Source organism: Lentinus tigrinus (assembly GCF_003813185.1).
Source record: "Lentinus tigrinus ALCF2SS1-7 unplaced genomic scaffold L226scaffold_4, whole genome shotgun sequence".
Classification (NCBI taxonomy): Eukaryota; Fungi; Basidiomycota; class Agaricomycetes; order Polyporales; family Polyporaceae; genus Lentinus; species Lentinus tigrinus.
The window spans coordinates 205,833-225,555 of record NW_027137913.1 but is presented as its reverse complement, the minus strand read 5'-3'; the positions used below and the strand labels follow the sequence as shown (position 1 = coordinate 225,555).

The 19,723-nt window shown below is 56.2% G+C and overlaps 7 protein-coding genes across 7 annotated transcripts; 3 read left to right on the top strand and 4 right to left on the bottom strand.

Annotated features, from left to right (window-relative positions):
* Positions 1–569: 569 nt before the first annotated feature.
* L226DRAFT_236319 (uncharacterized protein) lies at positions 570–2,951 on the bottom strand. Its single transcript, XM_067673136.1, has 9 exons — positions 2,675–2,951; positions 2,477–2,611; positions 2,332–2,406; positions 1,998–2,273; positions 1,805–1,942; positions 1,521–1,751; positions 1,410–1,463; positions 1,034–1,359; positions 570–981 (listed from the first exon to the last, which is right to left on the bottom strand). The coding sequence occupies exons 1-9, from the start codon at positions 2,867–2,869 to the stop codon at positions 912–914; spliced, it is 1,500 nt and encodes a 499-aa protein (XP_067539499.1). The 5' UTR covers positions 2,870–2,951; the 3' UTR covers positions 570–911.
* A 365-nt stretch (positions 2,952–3,316) lies between these two features.
* L226DRAFT_609524 (uncharacterized protein) lies at positions 3,317–5,833 on the bottom strand (the record flags this gene model as incomplete). Its single annotated transcript, XM_067686068.1, has 15 exons — positions 5,693–5,833; positions 5,588–5,632; positions 5,420–5,527; positions 5,161–5,284; positions 5,049–5,107; positions 4,954–4,992; positions 4,783–4,901; positions 4,632–4,730; positions 4,499–4,576; positions 4,414–4,446; positions 4,250–4,363; positions 4,141–4,197; positions 3,804–4,086; positions 3,665–3,753; positions 3,317–3,610 (listed from the first exon to the last, which is right to left on the bottom strand). Exons 1-15 carry the CDS (start codon positions 5,802–5,804, stop codon positions 3,317–3,319), a joined length of 1,653 nt encoding a protein of 550 aa, XP_067539498.1. The 5' UTR covers positions 5,805–5,833.
* A 152-nt stretch (positions 5,834–5,985) lies between these two features.
* L226DRAFT_530801 (thioredoxin-like protein) lies at positions 5,986–7,770 on the top strand. The gene is made up of 7 exons (XM_067679940.1): positions 5,986–6,235; positions 6,319–6,469; positions 6,579–6,650; positions 6,700–6,866; positions 6,923–7,083; positions 7,155–7,170; positions 7,227–7,770. Exons 1-7 carry the CDS (start codon positions 6,140–6,142, stop codon positions 7,272–7,274), a joined length of 711 nt encoding a protein of 236 aa, XP_067539497.1. The 5' UTR covers positions 5,986–6,139; the 3' UTR covers positions 7,275–7,770.
* A 245-nt stretch (positions 7,771–8,015) lies between these two features.
* Positions 8,016–9,258, bottom strand: L226DRAFT_455814 (uncharacterized protein; the record flags this gene model as incomplete). Its single annotated transcript, XM_067675260.1, has 2 exons — positions 8,016–9,038; positions 9,106–9,258. 2 exons carry the CDS (start codon positions 9,256–9,258, stop codon positions 8,016–8,018), a joined length of 1,176 nt encoding a protein of 391 aa, XP_067539496.1.
* Positions 9,259–12,411: 3,153 nt separating this feature from the next.
* On the top strand, positions 12,412–14,520 carry L226DRAFT_550588 (S-adenosyl-L-homocysteine hydrolase). Its single transcript, XM_067682760.1, has 9 exons — positions 12,412–12,507; positions 12,560–12,606; positions 12,666–12,701; positions 12,761–12,813; positions 12,865–12,934; positions 12,988–13,022; positions 13,077–13,491; positions 13,542–13,753; positions 13,809–14,520. Exons 1-9 carry the CDS (start codon positions 12,489–12,491, stop codon positions 14,212–14,214), a joined length of 1,293 nt encoding a protein of 430 aa, XP_067539495.1. The 5' UTR covers positions 12,412–12,488; the 3' UTR covers positions 14,215–14,520.
* Positions 14,521–14,918: 398 nt separating this feature from the next.
* Positions 14,919–17,110, top strand: L226DRAFT_501335 (uncharacterized protein). The gene is made up of 6 exons (XM_067677828.1): positions 14,919–15,090; positions 15,218–15,295; positions 15,408–15,485; positions 15,634–15,917; positions 16,028–16,176; positions 16,240–17,110. The coding sequence occupies exons 1-6, from the start codon at positions 14,989–14,991 to the stop codon at positions 16,980–16,982; spliced, it is 1,434 nt and encodes a 477-aa protein (XP_067539494.1). The 5' UTR covers positions 14,919–14,988; the 3' UTR covers positions 16,983–17,110.
* A 98-nt stretch (positions 17,111–17,208) lies between these two features.
* On the bottom strand, positions 17,209–18,819 carry L226DRAFT_455499 (NAD-P-binding protein; the record flags this gene model as incomplete). Its single annotated transcript, XM_067675243.1, has 8 exons — positions 17,209–17,489; positions 17,546–17,656; positions 17,710–17,818; positions 17,881–17,998; positions 18,267–18,302; positions 18,355–18,370; positions 18,434–18,666; positions 18,725–18,819. The coding sequence occupies 8 exons, from the start codon at positions 18,817–18,819 to the stop codon at positions 17,209–17,211; spliced, it is 999 nt and encodes a 332-aa protein (XP_067539493.1).
* Positions 18,820–19,723: the final 904 nt, after the last annotated feature.

Sequence of the window (19,723 nt, the reverse complement as noted above, 5' to 3'; positions counted from 1 at the left end):
TGCTTGGCTAAGAAAGAAGGTTCGTAAGACCGACACCCTAAAATCAAGCCATTTGGTACCCACCTGAGGCGCCTTCGAAGACTTATACAATGTCCTATCGACGTCGTGGGAGAATTTGCAAAGTGTTCTGTAGCAATGACCTTTCAAGTAGTCCCAGCATATTCCCTTGGGCGCCATCTTCGAGCTGGAAGGACCGTCGACAGACGAGAGCGATGTTTGTGCGGTAACCACGGCCGAATCGCGCTGGACAGAATTCGTCAGTGCGAAACACATGATATTGACCTAAAACTCACAGCTGAGTAGAAAGAAGCATAGCTGCTGACGCTCTCAGTCTCCGTATCATCAGCAGCTACTTGGCCACGGGAAGGACCAGGTGCGGTTGTCTGCGCAACACCTGTCTTCTTCGCGGAGTTGCGCTTGTCGTTTGGAGGTGGTGGGCCCTTCCCAGGAGCAGGTCCAGAAGTGCACTGCTTGTCTATATCTTGGAGCGCGGGGCGTGCTACGCCCTTCCCCTTCCGGTCCGTGACCTTCCCGCGTTGCTCTGTGGGGGTCACCGTCCCTTTCGGTGGGGCTTCCTCGGTATTCGCTCTTCTCGGTGATGGGACTTTCTCGGCGTTCCCTTTGACCTTCCCGCTACTTGGTTCCGCTCCGACATCCTTCTCCTTTCCTTCCGCCCCCTTCTTCTTGGCTTTGCTCTTCCCCTTGTCAGCTTTCTCAGGTGTGCCCAAGTTGTCCACCTTTGACTTGACGGACTCGGCAACACTTTTCCCCTTACCGCTAGTCTTATTCTTCTCCTCCCGTTCCCTTTCTCCCTTGCCCACTTCGGTTCCCTCATCTCCAGGAGACGGTGCTTCACCGTCTCTATCCGACGATCTGCCGCCATTGCGCCGCTTCTGCAATGAGGTCAGAGCCTAGGCCGAATGATAATCTGAATGTACGCTATGCACCTTCTGCTTACACTTCCTAACTGTGCTCGGTGGTCTGTCGAGAAGTGAGCGATAGCAGACATGCCGAGTCAAGTGGAAAGACGTACTTGTGGTCGTTCGGTCCAGGCTCATCGTCTCCTGCGCTACTGCTATCCGGTGCTGGAGTGTCGTGTAGTACGGCTGCGACTGGATGTGCTCGACTGGCCCGCGCATCTTCTGCCGGCGGCAGCGGCGATGCGGCGGAGAGCGATACCTGGGCGGTACTCGTATCCGCGTCCAACATTGGTGACGCCTCTTGTGCCGCTCTGTTCGCCGCACGGAACGCCTGCACTTCTTCACGACTCCAATGCTTGTACTTGCACCGAGGATGCTGGCAGCGTCCTTGAATGTGGTTGCGGCAGACGTCATCAGGATAGACGATATAGTTCGGATTCTAGTGCCGTGGTGAGTCGATATATGCGCCATAATTATAGTCGTAAATACCCTGTGTGTTGAGGTAGACGGTGCTGCTCCTCCGGGTTCTGTGTCTGTCGACGGCTGCCAAGGATGTGGTTATGTCAGCATGAAGTTCGCGTCAAAACGGTTTGGATATACCTTCTGAGGAAGCGCATGGATCACCCTCGAAGGGACCGAAGTGTCAAGGTGAGGGTCTGGCAAACGAGAAGATCCTGCTACCGGGGTAGGCTCGGGACTTGGGTTTGGATCTCCAGTCCCCAGATCGTGGGAATACTTGCATGAAGTGCCATGTGGGCATTTGCCGACGAGGTTGAGCTTGCAGAGCTCGACGTTGCTCTTGCGCACCGACTCGGAGACGACCGCAGGCACCTAAGTCGGACATTGGAATGATGCAACATACGAGCCTAGACGCTGTGGCTTACCTGGACATTGGGCGTGCGTTGCTTCCCCAGTGGTAGCAAGGCGATCATGTCGGGTGACAAGTCCAAGACGTGAGCTCTCGGACAATCCTGGTTGCGGCATAGCCCCTTTTGGAAATTTCGACATATCACGTTCGTTCTCTGAGCACACCACGTCTCAGCATTTCCACCTATAAATTGACGCCAGAGGACATACCCTGGCGGGCCGCGTGTCCTCCTCGACCCTTCGAGCGGGTGGCTTGTCTATGACGCGCTCGTGTGGCGTTTTAACCGGTACTGGACCAAGCACGCTTGGTGGCGATATGTTGAGTGGCGGCTGCGGCGACTGCTCCGGTTGCTGCTGGGCTAGCGGGGCCAGCAGCGAGCTGGGAACCGAACGAGTCTGACCGAAACGGTCCGTATACTCTCCGTTGAGGATACGAAGCAAGGTCGGAGATGGTGGTTGTGGGGGCCTGTCAATATCTGTCCGTGGCTACGCACAATAGTCGGTAAGCAGTGGCGTAGACGCGATCCCACGGTCAGCGACTTACGTGGACGCCGTCGGCAACAGGACGACTGCTGCGGTATCCCTGAGGATTTGACAGAGGAAAGTGTTGGTCCTGCATCTGCAGGAACGGATGAAGGTCCATAAGCGTCAACAAGGTGGATGTGAGATGTATCTTGCTAGAGACGAACCCCGAGTATTGTCTCCGGTGCAGACCCATGTGGTGCGTGTCCGGGGCGCCGCGGCAGCTCTGTATTCCTAGACGCTTGCTGCGGTAGGTCGGCCATATACCCAAGTGCGAAGTCAGGACGAGGAATATGGGATGGCTAGCAGGAATGGCGGTTGGTGGTGAGATGGTGAGGAGCCAAAGAGTAGAGTACGCCACTTACAGTAGGGTACGCATTGGCCCTGTTCTGGAGGATGTTGTAGTCCATGCTGCCCATGGTCGTATGCGTGTGATTGTTTTTGGGGCCCGCTACCGCAGCACGCCGCACATTCTTTGTTGTACTCGGGTCCAGCGACGACCGCCTCGGTGGCTCTGCTATCCTTGTGGCGTGGATGAGCGTAGGATCCCCGCGCGACATGTCTGACCGCTCGTAGTCCGCCGCCGGACACGTCGTCTTTGCGGAGAGGTGGCGGCTTGGCGTAAGGAGGCGTAAGGTTTGGGGATGCCGGACGCGAGGCGCAGCGAAGCCAATAATGAATACAGCCGAAAGGACACATATGGGAATGCTTAGGGATATAGAAAGCAAAACTAATCGAGTAAGTCTACAATTGTTAGCTCCTTCCATTAGACGCCCCAAAGCCTGTTATGGCCTTTGTGGTCTCCTTAATAGTCCGGGGTAACTCTAATTTGCTCCCCGACTCTGGAAATGCCCGAGAGTATCTGATCTCGATTAGCGAACACCACACGAGGTGTCGCGCACCTCATGGCCAAACAGCTACTAAACGTCAAGCAAAGCGATCAATGGTTTCGTGGACACTACAGTTACAAGACAGTGACAGCGCACGACATAACAGATACCCGAAAGCTAGCGGAGAGACCTGCAGAGCCTATCAGGAATACGAGAAATTCGCGGCCGGCGCCGAGAGTTCGTTGAGTCAGGAAGCTGTTCCGAGTTCGAGTCAGAGGGCAGCCATGCAGAAGCGAGAGCCGGCGAAACCAAGTCAGACGAGTAAGCCTCCGTCGTAGAGCCTGATATCTTTGTCCTTGCACGTGCTGTTCCGGACGCGGCGGGAAGAATAGAGTTGCTCGTCTGCGGCTCGGCCTGCCGGCGATCCTTCGGGAACAGATTTCTGACGGAGGTCAGGAGTACGACCGCACTCTATCGCAAGAACTCGTCAGACACCGGCAAGCCGACGAGTGCTGAGACACTGACCATCAGCGACGAAGAAGCCAGTGCGACAAGGACGCGAAGCACCCTGAGGAAACCGTCCAGGGCTTGAAAGAGCGGCTGACCGGGATGAACTGTAGCGAGTGTGAGTTTCAAATTTAGCAATGATAGATGAGCGAGTCACTTCGCAGAAATTGCAGTGTGGCGTCCTGGAACCAGACCCACAGCGTGGCAGCCCAGTCATGATGATGGACGCTCCTGAGGGAGTCCTTCACTTCAGAGATAGTCTCGTTCAGTTCCTGCATGCCGACGTGAGCCTTCACGACCACTTGCGACAGCACCGAGGAGACGTCGTCGGCAGCTCTTGCAATTTCGAGTTGCTTTTCCTGGACAGTCTGTGAGGTCCGCAGATGCTCTTCCATATCAGCGCCCGCCTGTCGCATATCGGAGAAGAGTGTTGTTGCGACCTAAGGGCACCAACATCGTCGATAAATAACACATCACCGAAGGCGAGTACCCACATGCTGCAGGTCTCCGAACGTCTGTTCAAGAAGCATGAAACGACTGCCTGCTTGATCCTGTGAAGCTGTTCTCGCGTTGTCACATCTGCAAGACTGCTCTACAACGCACCGCTAGGGCCCCGATACCCTCAAGTCGCCATATCAGCGACGAGAGAGCAGCATCGAATTGCTCGGAGAGGAGTCGCTCCATAGCAGGTGCCACATTGGCAGTGGCCGTGGCAAGCTGGGAGAACTCACTCAGCTGGATATACGTAGCAAGCATTGGGACCGTACCTGACCAAGCGCCTGAGAGACGGCTGCATCCATCTAGTCGGTGATTGAGAGGATGCATGGCGAAGCAGTTCGGGCGGGAACCAACCTCAGATATCTTCTCAGCCTGCCTGATTCCTTCCCGCTCGTAGAACTCGAGCATGACCACTTTGTATGCGCCAGTCATCTAGGAATGACGGTGTCAGTAGGTATGCCAGATCCCCGAGGTCTCCAAGCCATGCCTCTTTGAGAGCCAAGCTCAACTTGTCCGTTACTACCGAAGAAGCAACATCGATGGCCGCGGTAGAGGAATGCAATCTGTCTAAAATAGCACGCATACCCTGCGCTCGTGTTAGTCGCTGAAACGAATCATACGGAACACTCGAAACTCACGTTCAAGACCGCACTCGACTCGTTCCAAGATGCTTGCATGCGCTTCTCCCGATCGGACATATATCGCAGCACGGCAATGGTCTCAACCGTGGCATTTCTATGTACTTCTCTGGCAGTGTCTACTGCAGTCAACGGTGGACTGTTCCTAGCCACGGATGACAAGACACGTACCTATGTCATTCCACCGGTGGAACGCGAAGCATAGCTGCGCTTTTGAAACGTGACTTCGGCGGAACGCAGATACAATGAGGAATCTTCCCACTCACCGACTTCTCGGAGATAGCCCGAATAACTTGACCAGTACTGTGCACTACGAGAGAGCGCACTGCAACCAATCTCAGCTTCACCTCAAGTCGTACAACCAACAAATTTACTTACGAGACGCATTTGCCGGGAGAGATATCACCGTTGTTCGCAATTTCGGACTGGAAGTGTACACATTCCAACGGCGGTGAGTGGTCCTCGGCCGTGGCAATCTCGCACAACGTCATTGAGAGGGCGGCTGAGTATATGCGCACAGTCAGTTGAGGTTCTTTCATGTGCATCCTTGGACAGCATCAGGACCTCCTCTGACACGCATATAAGCGGCTCAATGGAGCCCGACTTGCGACTGAAACTTTGGATAATAATTACTAACCTTTCACTCTCTCTGCCTCGTTGGTCTCCAGTTCAGTGCATCGTCCCTGCACCAAGTCAACGGCTCGACGAAAGCAGTCGGGTTTCTTAGCATACGCATCCACCGAACCTTCAATATGATGATATTGGTGAGATGTCGACATGACCCAAACGTGAAATGAATACTCACTTGACGCCTCCAAGATCGCCGCGACTTCCGCCGGACTAGGTCCATCTTCCGACATCGTGTGAGCCCGCAGGCATGGAAGCCTTCAAGCTCAAGCTCCAGACGCACCATCGACCTTTCTGGACTGCATTGAACTGCTCTTGCGTATGACGGGCGCGTACCCCCACGACAATGCTTGAGCGGCAGGAAGACATGCGAGCAATAGCGAGAGGGGAAGCATGGTGAGATGGACGGCGGCAACCCGGGAGCATTCCTTCTGTCGCGCACGGTGGTGGGGTAAGCAAGACTCTGGCAAGGTGTTCTCGACGCAGGACGAGATGTAAGCGCTCAGGATGGACATTGCCGGCGGCCCGCTGCCAGAACCAGTAGTGGCAGGACGCCTGCGTACGAGTCTCTTTCCCACTCTGTTTCGATTGAATCACATTGACAGAGTCCCCGCCCCACCTGGCTACGGACGCTCGGCGTACCGGAAGCACCGTGGGAGGGTGTGCCGAGGATGCGTGTGCTTCACAACCAGCTGCAGGTTGTCTCCACACCACCACCACCACCCATCCCATGGCCACCGAAGACGCTGCCACGCCGGGCAATCACCCCAAGCTCGTTGTTCACCATCTGAACAATTCCAGATCGCAGCGAATACTCTGGCTCCTTGTACGGTGTTACCGGAACATCTCTCCACGCATAGACGCTGATACACAGTTCATCATCTTCTGCGTCTCCTGATGCACTCCCAGGAAGAGCTTGAGCTCCCCTACGAGATTAAGAAGTATCAACGCACAGCAGAGATGCTTGCGCCGCCCGAATTGACGGCGGTAAATCCGTTGGGAAATGCACCGGTCATAACTGATGGTGCCCTCAACTTGGCAGAGAGCGGCGCCATTGTCGGTACGTCGTTCAATCCGTGGCGAATTTTCGGCAGACGCAGTGGGCGTGGGTCCCCTTTCGGAATTAGCTTGGTTCCTTTTGACTAGTAATCTAATCTCCTTAATTGCAGAGTACATCATTCAGAAATACGGGAAAGGTCGAGCGCAGCCTCTGGAATCCGGTATCATTGACAACCTCTACTGTACGTTTCCGATACCAGCGTTGTGCACCCGCAGCTAACGGGGTCACAGACACCCACTATGCAGAGGCCTCCCTCATGCCTTTGCTTGTGAACAAGCTCGTTTTTCGGATCATCCCAGAGCGGGTGCCATTCTTCTTGCGTCCCTTCCTCAAGGGCGTTTTCGGGATGCTTTCCAGCAAGATGATTGAACCCCGTCTCAAACTGCATGCCAAGATGGTGAGGTTCCCCACAGTGTGTTTGAGAGAGGTGTTGACGAAGTGTGGTGGTTGCAGATTGAAGATCACCTCGCCAAGACCGACGGCTGGTTTGCAGGAGGTCCGGAGCCGACGTCGGCTGACTACATGATGATTTTCGCCCTGGAGGCATGGGTCTCTGAGAAAGAGAACCAGCTGGGTCCGAAGATCAAAGAATACATTGCGCGTGTGCATGCAAGGTGACCCTCCTTTCCATACATGCCCTCTTCCTCCCAACCACGACTGACAACTTCCTCGATGTCCGTGGCAGACCGGCGTACCAGCGAGTAAGTTTGTTCACGCTGCAACGCGTATGGGTGACTGATTGACCCATTCCCCGCAGGCGCTCGAGAAGGGAGGAGAGTACGCATACGCGAAAGCTTCGCTGTGAGAAGGCTGTCAGTGTGGGCGGCATGTCGGTTCCCCGTGCTGCCGACCCTTCGAGCATATGGGACCGGCCGGAGATAGTGCACTGGACTCACCTACAATACTCCACATGTCGTACGCTCTGATCTTCCCTGTCCGAAGCTGTTCACTTGTGATGATCGTCGTCTCTGGCACAAGATGCCTAGTAGACATGGCGCCTTCGATACAAGGCAATGTCGTTGGAAGCACGAAGCTGTTGTTGGAGACACGCGGCTGCCAACAAGGGTATACACCTGTGCGCCTGAGCGGCCGCAGTCGTAGCAGCTCGAGGTTCTCGGAGCATCGGGGAAGTCATGGCTACAAGATGGGATTATTATAGGTGGCGTGTCGGCTGGGACACATAAGGTACATGCTACAACAGAAACGATGCGGTGAGGTGTCTAAGCTGGACAGTCCTAGAGATACACTGAGGGTAGACAAGAGCTGGAATGAACCTGCACTACTTTGGGTTACGGCTACACGGTGAGATGAACGAGCAAGAGACAGAACAATGCTATGAGTCCAATCTATACAATAACGGGGAACAAGCGAAGCGGGAACGAAGAAGAAACACGAATAATTATGGTAGGTGGGCGAAAGCGAAAAGAGCAAACAAGAAAATGCGAAACACGATGCAAAAGGCTGAATTCAAGGAGTGGTAACTCACTATAGTGTGTGTCGTGAGATGTGTATGGATAGTGTGTACTTTTGAGAGGTTGTCGAACCTTTACGAGGGACCACGGCGGCGCGAGGGTTGGTTACCAGCTGCGAGCTTCTGCTCCCACTTGGCTGCGCCCTCGCCTTCTACCCAGTTCCCAGTGACGGGATCCCGCTCAAAGTCGCCATCGCGGTAGTGATAACGCTGCTGGAGGAGCTTGAGCAGCGGGTTCCTGAGTGCGGGGTCCATGCGCACGCTCTCCCCGGGAAGGTAAGAGCCAACACCATGGCGTGCGAGGCTCTCCTCGAAGAGCGCTTCGTCGTACGTGCATCCGCAATTGAGATAGCCGGGAGGAGCCATGCGGGGAGGGTACGCCCTGCGCTCGCGCCGCGAGTCGTGCCACGCGCAGAGTGCATTGCCGGCACGGTTGAGCGAGCAGTACAACTTCGTCCGCGCCTCGGTGCGTGCACGCCACTCCTGGTCGAACGTCGGCGGGGGCGCAGGAGTGGGCAGAGGGGACGGGAGGCCGCCCGGGTAGACACCGCGCGAGAGCTCCATCTCGAGCTCGCGGATGCGTCTCCTCGACGACTCGGCGACGATCTCGAGCTCGCGGTTACGCTGCTGGAGCCTGCGGAACTCTTCGTCCTTATCCTGTGGCGAGTGGCTATGGCGCGGAGGTGCGGGGGTGCCAGACGGCGAGATCACCATCGCCGCCGCGGACGAGGACGCGCGGCCCTGCTGGTACGCAAACTGCTCGGAGTAGCCGGGCGAGGATGGTACGCCAGGCGACGTCTCTGGAGACCCAAACATCATGTTGTATTGCGAATAGCCGAAGGCCCCCGACGGGCTCGCCGAGGTGATCGGCGTGAGGTAACTCATGCTGGAGTCGTCGGGGACAGGCATGTAGCCGGCGCTGGACATGGTGCTGGAGGTCGGGGATGGCGTCCAGGAGGCTAACCCAGAGGGAGGGGTAACGGAGGTGCGGGGCTGGACGGTGATGCGCGCGTCGTCCATCGCACCGGCGAGGCTGGACGTAGAACTGGAATGGGCGCGCATCCCCGTGCGCGACTGCATGCGGCGCTGCGCGTCGCCCTGAGGAAACGAAAGAGCACGGCGATTAGCCCACATCGCCCAAAAGACGTTTTGGAGGAACTTGTACCTGAGGATAGTTCGCGTACGCAAAGGAGGTGGTTTGGGAGTCCGCGCTGGCAGTCCGCCGGCTTGCCGTCATCGGTGCTTGAGGGTTGCCGGAGAATTGGTCGTGCTCGGATTTAACGCTGGCTGGCCACGTTGCGTATGGGGGTTGCGACATTTTGGATAGTGTGTCCTGGCGCTTTCCAGGGGAGTAGTACGGGACGTGTGCTTGAATATGTGGGAGGCTCGTGGTATAAAGGAAGGACGGGGCAGGCGAGGCGCGCTGCACTGCAAGGATAGGCGATACGTCGATATCGACAGAGGAAAGGAGGGCAGCCAGAAGGTGACTGGAAAAAGGAAGCCAACTTGAAGGTGCTCGACCTCTGGCTGGGAGGCGGAGTAGCGGTGAGAGGCAGTATATAACGTGAAACGCAAGTGGCGTGGCTGTGTTGTTGCTCTCGCTGAGGGCGCGGTCAGAGTGCTCACGCTCCGGGTTGTGGTCCCGCCAAATTCCGACATCGATGTTGGAGATGATCAGATGTCGCGAGGGACGGCGATCTGCCTGAACGCAGACGCACGTATGAGGGGGACAGCAGCGAAGCTGGAGAACGCCGCAGCCGACGTGAACCGCTTCCGTCCAAACTTGGAGTCAAGACTACAGTGGACCTACGTTGTAACCATCTCAATCAGAAGTTCCCAAGCGCGTGCAACATGATAATAAAATGATCGTACATACGGCAGCATGACATTACATCTCAACGTGCATCTCAGTTCTCATGGTAAGCACGAGCACCGCCAGGTTCGAACACCCCATTTTGGCATCGCTGCGTAACCGCCTCGGGGACAACCCAGCATTGGGCAGTGAGCCGCCAGAAGGCAGCGCAGTGAGTAGCATAGCGTTGCCAGCTTGATGATCTATCACGTGTTCCGGCCTGTAAGGGAACTGCATCTCGACAAGCTGTTCCATGGGCGGTGCGTTGCAAATGTGGAGCGCGCCCTGCGGTCTGAACGTCAATGAACGGTCTGAAATACGGGTGCCTTGCGTTCGTTTACGTCCGTGTTAGCACATCCATGGGTAGACAGACGCACATGGCACAAGGTACACACCCACATCCCCGCCCATCGGGAGGTAGTTCATATCCGGTGACGCTCATATCAACACATCACTCGTGTCCACAGCGCCCTCGCGCCGCTCTCTCTGGCACAACGAAATCCACAAGTGCGATTTGTCAGTCCGTCGGGAACAGCGAAGCCTCTAGCATCGCCCGTCGATGGGCAAGGTGACCAGCAGGGACTCATATGACAAAAGATCCTTTGACAGCGCCGTGCAGTGGACCGATTTTGCATTTTGATCCGGATGTTGATCATTGCGTCATGCCATGTCCCGGACAAAAGACCGGGATCAATAGCGGCTGAGTGACTGGCAAATAAGCGTCAGCATGCCATTGCCATGTATCATGTCTAGAAGGAGCGCGCGCATGTCCATGTAAAGATGAGTATGTATGTGGTATGGACTCACCATACGTCGGGGTGGTCGCTCCTTCGGGTGCGCCGTGGCGCAGCACGAAAGCCATGTCACTTTGGAAAAAGAAGTATGATCGTAGATCATCGTCGTACGTTCAGATGGGGACCGCACACCTCGGGACGGCTTTCCGCTCCGATGTCCAGCAGCTCCGGGACGTCAATACCACATACACCTATGCACATGGAGATGCAACTAACAGTCGAGTAGTCCGTTGGCGACAGAATGGACTTTCGAGCAACGCATCAATGATGTCGATGGGATCGACAGGTCTTGTAACAACGCAATCACTTGAATTCGATACCAGGAGCGTGCCCCCTAAGCGAGAGGAGGGTTGCTATTCCTACCGTGGCGAGACATCAGCTATTGATCATATATACAGCACGCTCAATATCCTATAGGACCCATGACCGGGGAGCTCAGCGCGCCACGCCATCGAACCAGAAAAGAGGCAGTACGAAAAGTATATATGTCATGATTGACATGCTTACCTGTACTGACCCGACAGGTATGGTTTCTCACTGACATCTAACGCAGGTGATTCATGAGGACATCATGGACAAAGTTGAAGTCAGAATTGACAGAAGAATTCGAGAAGGCAGCTCTTGATGGAGACAGTCGATGGGCCGACGTCTGCTGCACTGGTAATCACGGAGAATCCCCATGTACGCTCGCATTCTCCTCGGAGTCCGCATACTTCAACATGTCCTGATCGACACGCATTGTTGGGATACCGAGACATCACTGGCATCCCAGAAAAACTGGATCGACAAACGGCAATTGACACGGCAACATGTCAGTCTCACTAACGACCGAAGCGGCGCAGATATTGCGGTGTAGTCCACAACCCTCCTCGAATGGTCTGGGTGGCTGCCCGGCCGACATGGGGAGACATCCATGGACACATGTACTTGGAGGCTGTGGGCTTCTTGCACTTTGCCAAGTCGCTTGAAAGCACGGGAGTGCTATAGAAGCATTTATCGCCGTGTTCAATGATCCAGGGCGCCTGGCGTTGTGATCCACGTCCGCATTTTCGCAGCGATGTGGGATAACAGATGACTGTGCGTCGCAATCTGGGACTCACGCACGGCGGCCGCAGAGACACAGGGCTGTGACTCTGACGAACAGGGTTCCACGGTCCTCGCTCATGGACGACAGACACACACCTGAGGTCGAGCTCTGGGACAGGTACTCACAAGCATGCCTCCTCATTGCTCATAGCCATCCACGTCCTCGTACTTGAGTACATCTCGCCATGGCTTGCCCTTCGGAAGCATGGAACTGCAGGGAGCCAAGCCATTTGAGCATCTCTAGCACATACAGTACGGGCCTGGCACCGGACCAACCTTGATTCTGCAGGGATGTCACGCACGGCGCCCGTCTCGAGGTCGATATCGATAAACCTTGTCATCTCGACTGCAGGCCGGTTCGGACAGCTTGCACGTGTAGGGTCAGTACCTCATTGGAACACGGGGGTGGGAATGGATGCACATTCTGAATATCCTTGGAACGGGTAAACAGCGCACTGTTGGACGCCCGTCGGCCTCCTCTTCGATGGTGCATTTGTACTGGAGGACCTCTGCTAGACGACACTTCTCGCGAGCAGGACTGTGGGTTGACGACGTGGACATCGAATGGTACGACCGAGGTACAACGCGGACGGCGGCGAGGACCTGGACAGTCACAAGAACCGAGGGAAGGAGGGTGGCCGCCGACAGCAAGCACGATTACCACGATTATTGATTAGATTGTTCCCACGTGTTTATCGCGTGGACTAACTCGTTCGATTCAATAAAATCGCGGCCGACGCTTTTAGCTCTCCATCCTTCTCTCTCCCTCCCTCATCCTCCTCACCTTCTCTCATCGTCGTCAATTCTTTGAGCACTATGTCTTTCAAGGTTGCTGGTGAGTACTGTGCGCCGCTTGATCAAAGTTTCCAGGCACTGATGCCACCCAGATATCTCTTTTGCTGCGTTCGGTCGCAAGGAGATCGAAATCGCCGAGGTAGGCACGAGTGGGCTTTCAGGCGAGATCGCTCAATAACAAGCAACTTTGCATGCTAGCATGAGATGCCTGGTCTTATGTACATGAGGCAGAAGGTGCGTTCCTCCACTTGATACCTGATCTCGGGGCGGGGTTAATTCGTTGAAATTATCAGTACGGCGCTCAGCAGCCCTTGAAGGGTGCTCGCATCGCGGGGTGTCTGCACATGTGAGTATTTCCGTGCGCTCTATCTATAAGGCAATGCTGAGATTCCGACAGGACCATTCAGACCGCTGTGCTCATCGAGACTCTCACGGCGCTCGGTGCTGAGGTCTCCTGGTCGTCTTGCGTGAGTGCCGATGTCCGGATGGGAAGAATGCGAGGCTAACTGTCGATCTGCAGAACATTTTCTCCACCCAAGATCACGCTGCTGCTGCGTGAGTATCATCCGCATCCTCCGATGTCTGTCGTGGCTCATGGACGTATACTAGCATTGCGGCCACTGGCGTCCCTGTCTACGCCTGGAAGGGCGAGACTGAGGAGGAGTACCTCTGGTGCATCGAGCAGACTTTGACTGCTTTCAAGGGCAACCAGCCTCTCAACATGATCCTTGATGACGGCGGCGATCTCACGACCCTCGTTCACGACAAGTACCCCCAGTACCTTGCTGGCATCCGCGGTTTGTCCGAGGAGACCACTACGGGTGTTCACCACTTGTACAAGATGTTCCGTGACGGCAAGCTGAAGGTTCCTGCCATTAACGTCAACGACTCGGTCACGAAGTCCAAGTTCGACAACTACTACGGCTGCCGCGAGTCACTCGTCGATGGTATCAAGCGCGCTACCGACGTTATGCTGGCCGGCAAGGTTGCTGTTGTTGCCGGTTTCGGTGACGTCGGCAAGGGTGTAAGTCTGCTTGTGTTCAACGATCGTTTTGTTACTAACATCCCTCCTAGTGCGCCGAGTCGCTCCGCTCATACGGTGCTCGCGTCCTCGTCACCGAGATCGACCCTATCAACGCTCTTCAGGCTGCCATGGCTGGCTATGAGGTCACGACTATGGAGGAGGCTGCGCCCCGCGCCAACGTCTTCGTTACCACTACCGGTAACCGCGATATCATCACGTCGAAGCACTTTGAGGTCATGCCCGAGGATGCCATTGTCTCCAAGTACGCTGGATTGCAATTTGATCACGTTCTGACTTATCTGATCATGTGTATGCAGCATTGGCCACTTCGATGTTGAGATCGACGTTGCGTGGCTCAAGAAGAACGCCGTTCAGGTCGTCAACATCAAGCCTCAGGTCGACCGTTACACCTTGGCCAACGGCCGCCACCTCATCCTGCTCGCCGAGGGCCGTCTCGTCAACCTTGGCTGCGCCACCGGCCACCCTTCCTTCGTCATGTCCTGCTCCTTCGCCAACCAGGTGCTCGCCCAGATTGCTCTCTGGACCAACCCTGGCAAGTTTGAGCTCGGCGTCCACATGCTCCCGAAGGAGCTCGACGAGGAGGTCGCTCGCGCGCATCTTGCCCAGCTCAACGTCAAGTTGACCACGCTCACCACCGAGCAGTCTTCTTACCTTGACATCCCCGTCAACGGCCCGTACAAGCCGTCGCACTACCGCTACTAGACGAAGTGGCCACGGTGTAACTTATCATTTCCCGCTACTCAGACGAGCATCGGCCTCAACGCGCCTACTCGAAGAAGGACCATACATGGGATCCTCAACGGCCCTTACGCAAGTAGAGGTTAGGTCAGAGGCTGGGTTGGCGGCGCTCTCGGGCTGGTGGGCTGACATGGGCTCTCCGAGCTGGAGGTGACGCCAAGGGTGCAGCGTCTTGTCGGCGCTGTGGAGGATGCTATCGTTTGTCGTTTGGGCCTCAACGCGCCCGTTCTCGTGTTTTGTTTGGTACGACAATTGCACTGGTTTCGAGGAGTATGATGTGCGTGCGTGAACCTTGGTCTCCACCATCATCGTGTTCCACCAAGATCTATCCATGAAACGCGTTGAGCAATTCGAGTCAGGAATGGATAACGGTGGCTCGGTCTATGTCAGTGCCTGCGGCGATGTCGGTTCGGGCCCGCCGGCAGTGGCTGACTACGCTGGACGGATGGCAATCGCGGCTCAGTGTCTCCCACGAGCCGCCGTAAACCTGTAGTATCGCCGCATACACCACCCTCACGACGTGGTGTACGAAGTATGTGCAAGCGTACACATCTGCAAGCCATATGGCCATGGCATGCATGACAGAGCGCACGATGTTCCTATCATGATAGAAGCGGCGATTCCCCAGATTTCGGACACTGGCGCTCACTGCGGCCCTCTCCGCAATGCGAGCGGGCTGTCGTCGTCGTCTATACCGATAACTGCCAAGACCAGCCAAGAAAACTCGCAGAAGCAAGAATGAGCAGCAGTGTGTCTCCGTTGGGGCCCATTGACCCCACGTCAGTGCCCGAGGCAGAGCAGGAAAAGGCAGCACCATGGATCGTGCGCAAGCTTGTGGGCGTGCGTCTTCCCATCTCACTGCCACATGCTCTTCTGTGTGCTCACCTCCCCTTCCATCCGCCGCATGCACAACCATGTTCGCGATGTGCACAATACCACGGCGTCGCACGGCGTGCGGCCCACCTAGTCCATGACTGGGCGCATTGTCAGGGCATCTTGGGAGACCCTGAAGGCCTCCGGAACAAATGTCATTTGCCTCTCGCCGGTATGTCCGCGTTGCTTCGGACGGCAGCGGCTCACTTGCTAACCAGCGCACACATTGTATGGCGGTTTGTGTCGCACTTTGCGGTTCTGTCGTTCAACATTGGCCGCCGTAGTGGGGCGACTCGTCGCCGCTGCTCCTCCCATGCATCCGCTTCAGGGACCTCGCGGTGCACACCATCATTGCTGCGACGGTAAGGGGGCCCGCTATTTTTTCTCCAGTGCACGCGGGCACTGACCCATCTTATTTTCTTGCTGTCGTGCTGCCGTAACGGATCTTGCGCCTGTAACCACGCATTGGTCTTCAACATCGGCATCCTGGTGGGACCTTGTTGTTCGTAGGGTGGTGTAGCGGCGGTGGCGGCGCCCGTCATGGGGCCCGTGTCCGATGTAGTCGTCTCCACGTTCGGTGACACAATTCTGGTCGAGATGGGCATGCACGTGGGATTCGACCTCACCGCCAAAGCAGCGAACGACCTCGTCTTCGACGGCGCGATCAAGCAGATCGTGCCCATCCATTCAAGCCGCCTCGAGACCACCGGCGTGAAGACCATGACCATCACGTTGAAGTACAAGCATATCCCCGAAGATGCATCTCTCGGCTTTTATCGCAGTGGGGTACACAAGTGAGTTCATCTCCACCTCCTGCAGCTGAGGTCCAGGCTCTTGGACGAGGGATACGTAACGACACCCGTGCGCGATGTGGTACTGACTGCATTGACAACAACGCTGCCAGGGACAATTCACTCTTCGCGAGCGTCATGGACTATCTCGCGGTCGAGAAAGGATGGTTCTCACCGTACCTGTACGCCAGCGGGCGCAGACCCGTCATCCCGCGGTCGGTCAAGCCGGATTTCGTGTTCTGCCATGGACCCTTCCTCTCAGGTACGTTTCGTAGTACAAGGGCATCTGCAACGATGACGATCTCACTATGCTCTCTCATCGCAGGCGACTACAAGCTCGGAGAGACGCTCCTTGCCGAATCCGCCTTGGTCATCTCCTTTGCCAAGGCGCCCCCGCCCCCCGCGGAGGACGCGTCCTCTCCCCCGGCCGCATCGGCGTCACGCTCGCTCTCCTCCCTGAAGATACCCAGCATGCCTAATCTTACTTCGGCGTTCTCGCGCTCCCGGACGCCCTCGCCTGAGCCGGCCCTGGCTCCCCTCCCGCAGCCCCCGCAGCCCCGGCGGATTGTAGTGGTCGTGGTTGGGCTCAAGCCGCACCGCACGTTTTGGACCACATCACAGCGCCCGAGCGAAAGCGTGATCCAGTACCAGCTCCTCAACGGCTGTCCTGCGATCGTCGTGCCTGCGAAGCTGGGCGCGCCGCTCCTCGCCTGGGACACGCTCACCCTGGAGCAGCTGTGGAAGGTGGCGCTGCCGGCGGGCGATGGGGCCGGGGCCGCGAGCAAGGACGGCAAGTTCGAGGGCATCTCGAGCGTGCTGTACGAGTACCTCGACCTGTGCATCGATTGGGACCGGGTGGTCCTGTCAGACGCGCAAGACCAGGGCGGTGAAGACGCTGCGGCTATCCAGGACGGAGACGCGAAGGTCGACGAGGAGAAGAAGCGCGAGGCGGTCAAGAGCGCGGTCACTGTGCTCGTGGCTGCTGCTGTGAGGAGCGGAGCGAGCAAGGAGGTGAAGGACCAGGTCGATAAAGAGCGGAGTGGGATCGCAATGTGGCGCATTCCTTGAGCATGGGTGGTATTGGTTAGACCATATCGGAGACTCATTGAACAAGTACGGGTATACCCAAGGGAACAATGGATGTATAACATGGTATAGCAAGCTAGCGTATATGACAAATTCCGCGGATGAACAGTCTGAGATTGTGAGCCATACGCCAAGGATGAGCTCGGAGGGACTAGTGCGACGAATTGCATGATCTCATATGGGCATCAGGGTATAACGGGAATTTCCCTTACACGCCCCATTCCTTCAGATGGGTCTCCACAGTATTCCATACTTCTTCGGCCAACTCTGTGTTGTCGAACTCGGGAACAGGAGGCTCGCTCAACTTGCCAGGTGGCCAGAGGAATGCCCCCTTGTACTTGTCTCTCTCCGCCTTGACCTTCGGGGAGGCGGCAGCGAAGACGGAAGTATGCGCACCCTCGCTAGGCGACGCGAAAGTCTTGCGCACGAAAAAGTTCAGGAGCGGACCGATGACCGGCATCTGGAGGTTAGGGTCCTTGGAAACTCCCTCTGTGCACGGGACCTTCAACAGTTGAAAATGATACGTATGACAGACTGTAACGCACCGGTATATACAGTCCCGGGGTGAAGGGAAAGAACTGTGATAGGTACGCTTTCTTCGTCGAACTTGCGCTGGAACTGCTTCGCGACTAGGGCCTGTGCGAGCTTGCTCTTGGCTGTCGAAAGGACCTGAGCACGCCGTCCCGAACAGATACGCTTGCGCACATACCGTATCTTTGCATGGGAGCCAGCATGCCGCTGAACTTTTCGTTCAGGTCCTCGAGGTTCCGGAAACGCATTCCCTTGCCCTTCAAGAGGCCCATGGCCATGCTCGACACCTGTTATTTAGTCGCACGTTAGATCTTGCATGTAAGGTTGGACTGCGATTAGTACAACTCACGAACACGACGCGGACATCGCTGTTCGGTTCCTTAGCCGTCTGCGTCAAGACTGGGACCAGCGTACGGGTGAAAACGAAGGTTGAGAAGAGGCTAGCAACAGCGGGGTCAGCTAGATGGCTCAAGACGTCGGTGCACGAAGCAGGGCAGAGCTATACAGCGCGACCCTCCACCAGGGTCCCCTAGACGCTTCGGAGAAGTCTGGTTTGCGCAATGGGGAAGGGTGACCTGTGTGCTCAGCCAGCATCCCCGAGAGTACCTCTGTATCGCCCATACAAAGTGGTAGTGGTCGTGCGGACAAGATTGGAATACTAACTTCACTATCATCGGTTCGATTACCCCTACGGAGTCTTAATTAGCGGAGAGCTCTAGAAACGACCACGACGACGTACCATCACTGTTCTTCTGGTACGTATCGCTCATCCTGCAAGTCCTTTAAGTACCCATCAATCAACAGCATTCTCGTTCCTACTCACAATCCCGCATTGTTTACTACGCTCGCGGGATGTCGTAAGTTGGGTGGTCGATGGCTGTACAAGCGAAGTGCATACGTACCAAGCACGTCCAATCGCGTCTCTTTCTCGAGGAAGCTTTCGGCACTCTTCTTCGCCTTGCGCGGGTCGCTCAGGTCGAGCTCTAGCCACACGACCGTCCCGTTGCCAGGCGCGAGGCCCTCGGCGTTCAGCCGCTCAAGGGCGGCCTTCGCACGCTCCTCATTGCGCGCGGTAAGGTACACCTTCGCGCCCTTACGCGCGAGGTGCTGAACGGTCGCGAAACCAATGCCAGAGCTATGAGGTGGCATTTGTCAGCCATGCAATACCGAATGGGCAACTACGCGCGACTTACTTCCCTCCGGTGACGATTACAACCTTGCCCGTGAGGTCGGGCAGGTCCTTTGCCGGGTCGAATTTGGGCTCTTTGTTGGATGAGAAAAACCCCATCGCTGGTGGTGTGGAAGTACGAGTTGAAGATGTGCGGAATGGTGTGGGAGTTTATATATTACACAATCTGGGAGTTGTACACGAGCAACGGGCATCCGTTGCCTGGGCGGCTACGCGTCTTTGTAAGTGACAGAATGGCCAAACGTGTATCATAATCAAGGGTTGCTACTTGCGTGGTCATCACATTCAGCGCGTCGCGAGAAGTTACACAGTACATAAGGCCCGGGGAAGACCGGCCCGGGCCCGCCATGGTGTGCACTGATGTTTGCGGGACAACCGGATTTCGAGATCGAACGTGGAGAGTAATGCCTTGACTTGCACCACGAGCCTCTACGCCCGTACATGATGAGCGCACTAACACAAACAATAATGTCCTACCCTGCGCGACTTCTGCCGGGCGAACTTTTGCGTCGATGCAGCGATATCTGGAATGGCATGTACCTCGAGATAATATGGGGATCCTGTCCCCTGAGATGTAGCAGGACGAGAGCAGAGCGGGAAAGCCTGTGGAGGGACTATTACTTGGAATATACTCAGGAACCTAGAGCGATGACGGTAGTTCAGGCTCTCGGCAGGTGCCGGGCAGCTTTGCGCGTCATCCATGGGGCGCAGGACGATAGAGAATGGTGTCGAATGGAGGAGAGATGTGCTGGATGCTTGGGGCGGAAGACTGTATGGTGATGGTCATGAGACGGAGGGTGGTATGCAGACGAGTCGGAGAGGAGGACGGGGACGTTAATTGTGCCAGACTCGAGTGCCGCCGAAGACGCCCCCTGCATTCGGTTACGTGAGCGGCACAGCGCAGAGCGCGACGCGGCGGCGAGTGCGAGCTCTGAACCTGGCTTGTCTTCTGCCATCATCTGCGGGTTGTTCTCCAGCCTGCCCGCCTGCGGCCTGTATTTTT

What these genes read in the sequence shown, in the direction of transcription:
- L226DRAFT_550588 (XM_067682760.1), top strand. An exon ending in AGGTCTCCTGGTCGTCTTGC is followed by an intron (nt 12,935 to 12,987) that starts GTGAGTGCCGAT and finishes GTCGATCTGCAG; the next exon opens with AACATTTTCTCCACCCAAGA. An exon ending in CAAGATCACGCTGCTGCTGC is followed by an intron (nt 13,023 to 13,076) that starts GTGAGTATCATC and finishes GACGTATACTAG; the next exon opens with CATTGCGGCCACTGGCGTCC.
- L226DRAFT_501335 (XM_067677828.1), top strand. Translation starts at nt 14,989, where the DNA reads ATGAGCAGCAGTGTGTCTCCGTTGGGGCCCATTGACCCCACGTCAGTG. An exon ending in TCGTGCGCAAGCTTGTGGGC is followed by an intron (nt 15,091 to 15,217) that starts GTGCGTCTTCCC and finishes CGGCCCACCTAG; the next exon opens with TCCATGACTGGGCGCATTGT. An exon ending in TATCGCAGTGGGGTACACAA is followed by an intron (nt 15,918 to 16,027) that starts GTGAGTTCATCT and finishes CAACGCTGCCAG; the next exon opens with GGACAATTCACTCTTCGCGA.
- L226DRAFT_236319 (XM_067673136.1), bottom strand. Translation starts at nt 2,869, where the DNA reads ATGTCGCGCGGGGATCCTACGCTCATCCACGCCACAAGGATAGCAGAG. An exon ending in CTGTTGCCGACGGCGTCCAC is followed by an intron (nt 2,274 to 2,331) that starts GTAAGTCGCTGA and finishes TATTGTGCGTAG; the next exon opens with CCACGGACAGATATTGACAG. An exon ending in CGTCTACCTCAACACACAGG is followed by an intron (nt 1,360 to 1,409) that starts GTATTTACGACT and finishes CCACGGCACTAG; the next exon opens with AATCCGAACTATATCGTCTA.
- L226DRAFT_530801 (XM_067679940.1), top strand. Translation starts at nt 6,140, where the DNA reads ATGGCCACCGAAGACGCTGCCACGCCGGGCAATCACCCCAAGCTCGTT. An exon ending in AGCGAATACTCTGGCTCCTT is followed by an intron (nt 6,236 to 6,318) that starts GTACGGTGTTAC and finishes ATGCACTCCCAG; the next exon opens with GAAGAGCTTGAGCTCCCCTA. An exon ending in AGAGAGCGGCGCCATTGTCG is followed by an intron (nt 6,470 to 6,578) that starts GTACGTCGTTCA and finishes CCTTAATTGCAG; the next exon opens with AGTACATCATTCAGAAATAC.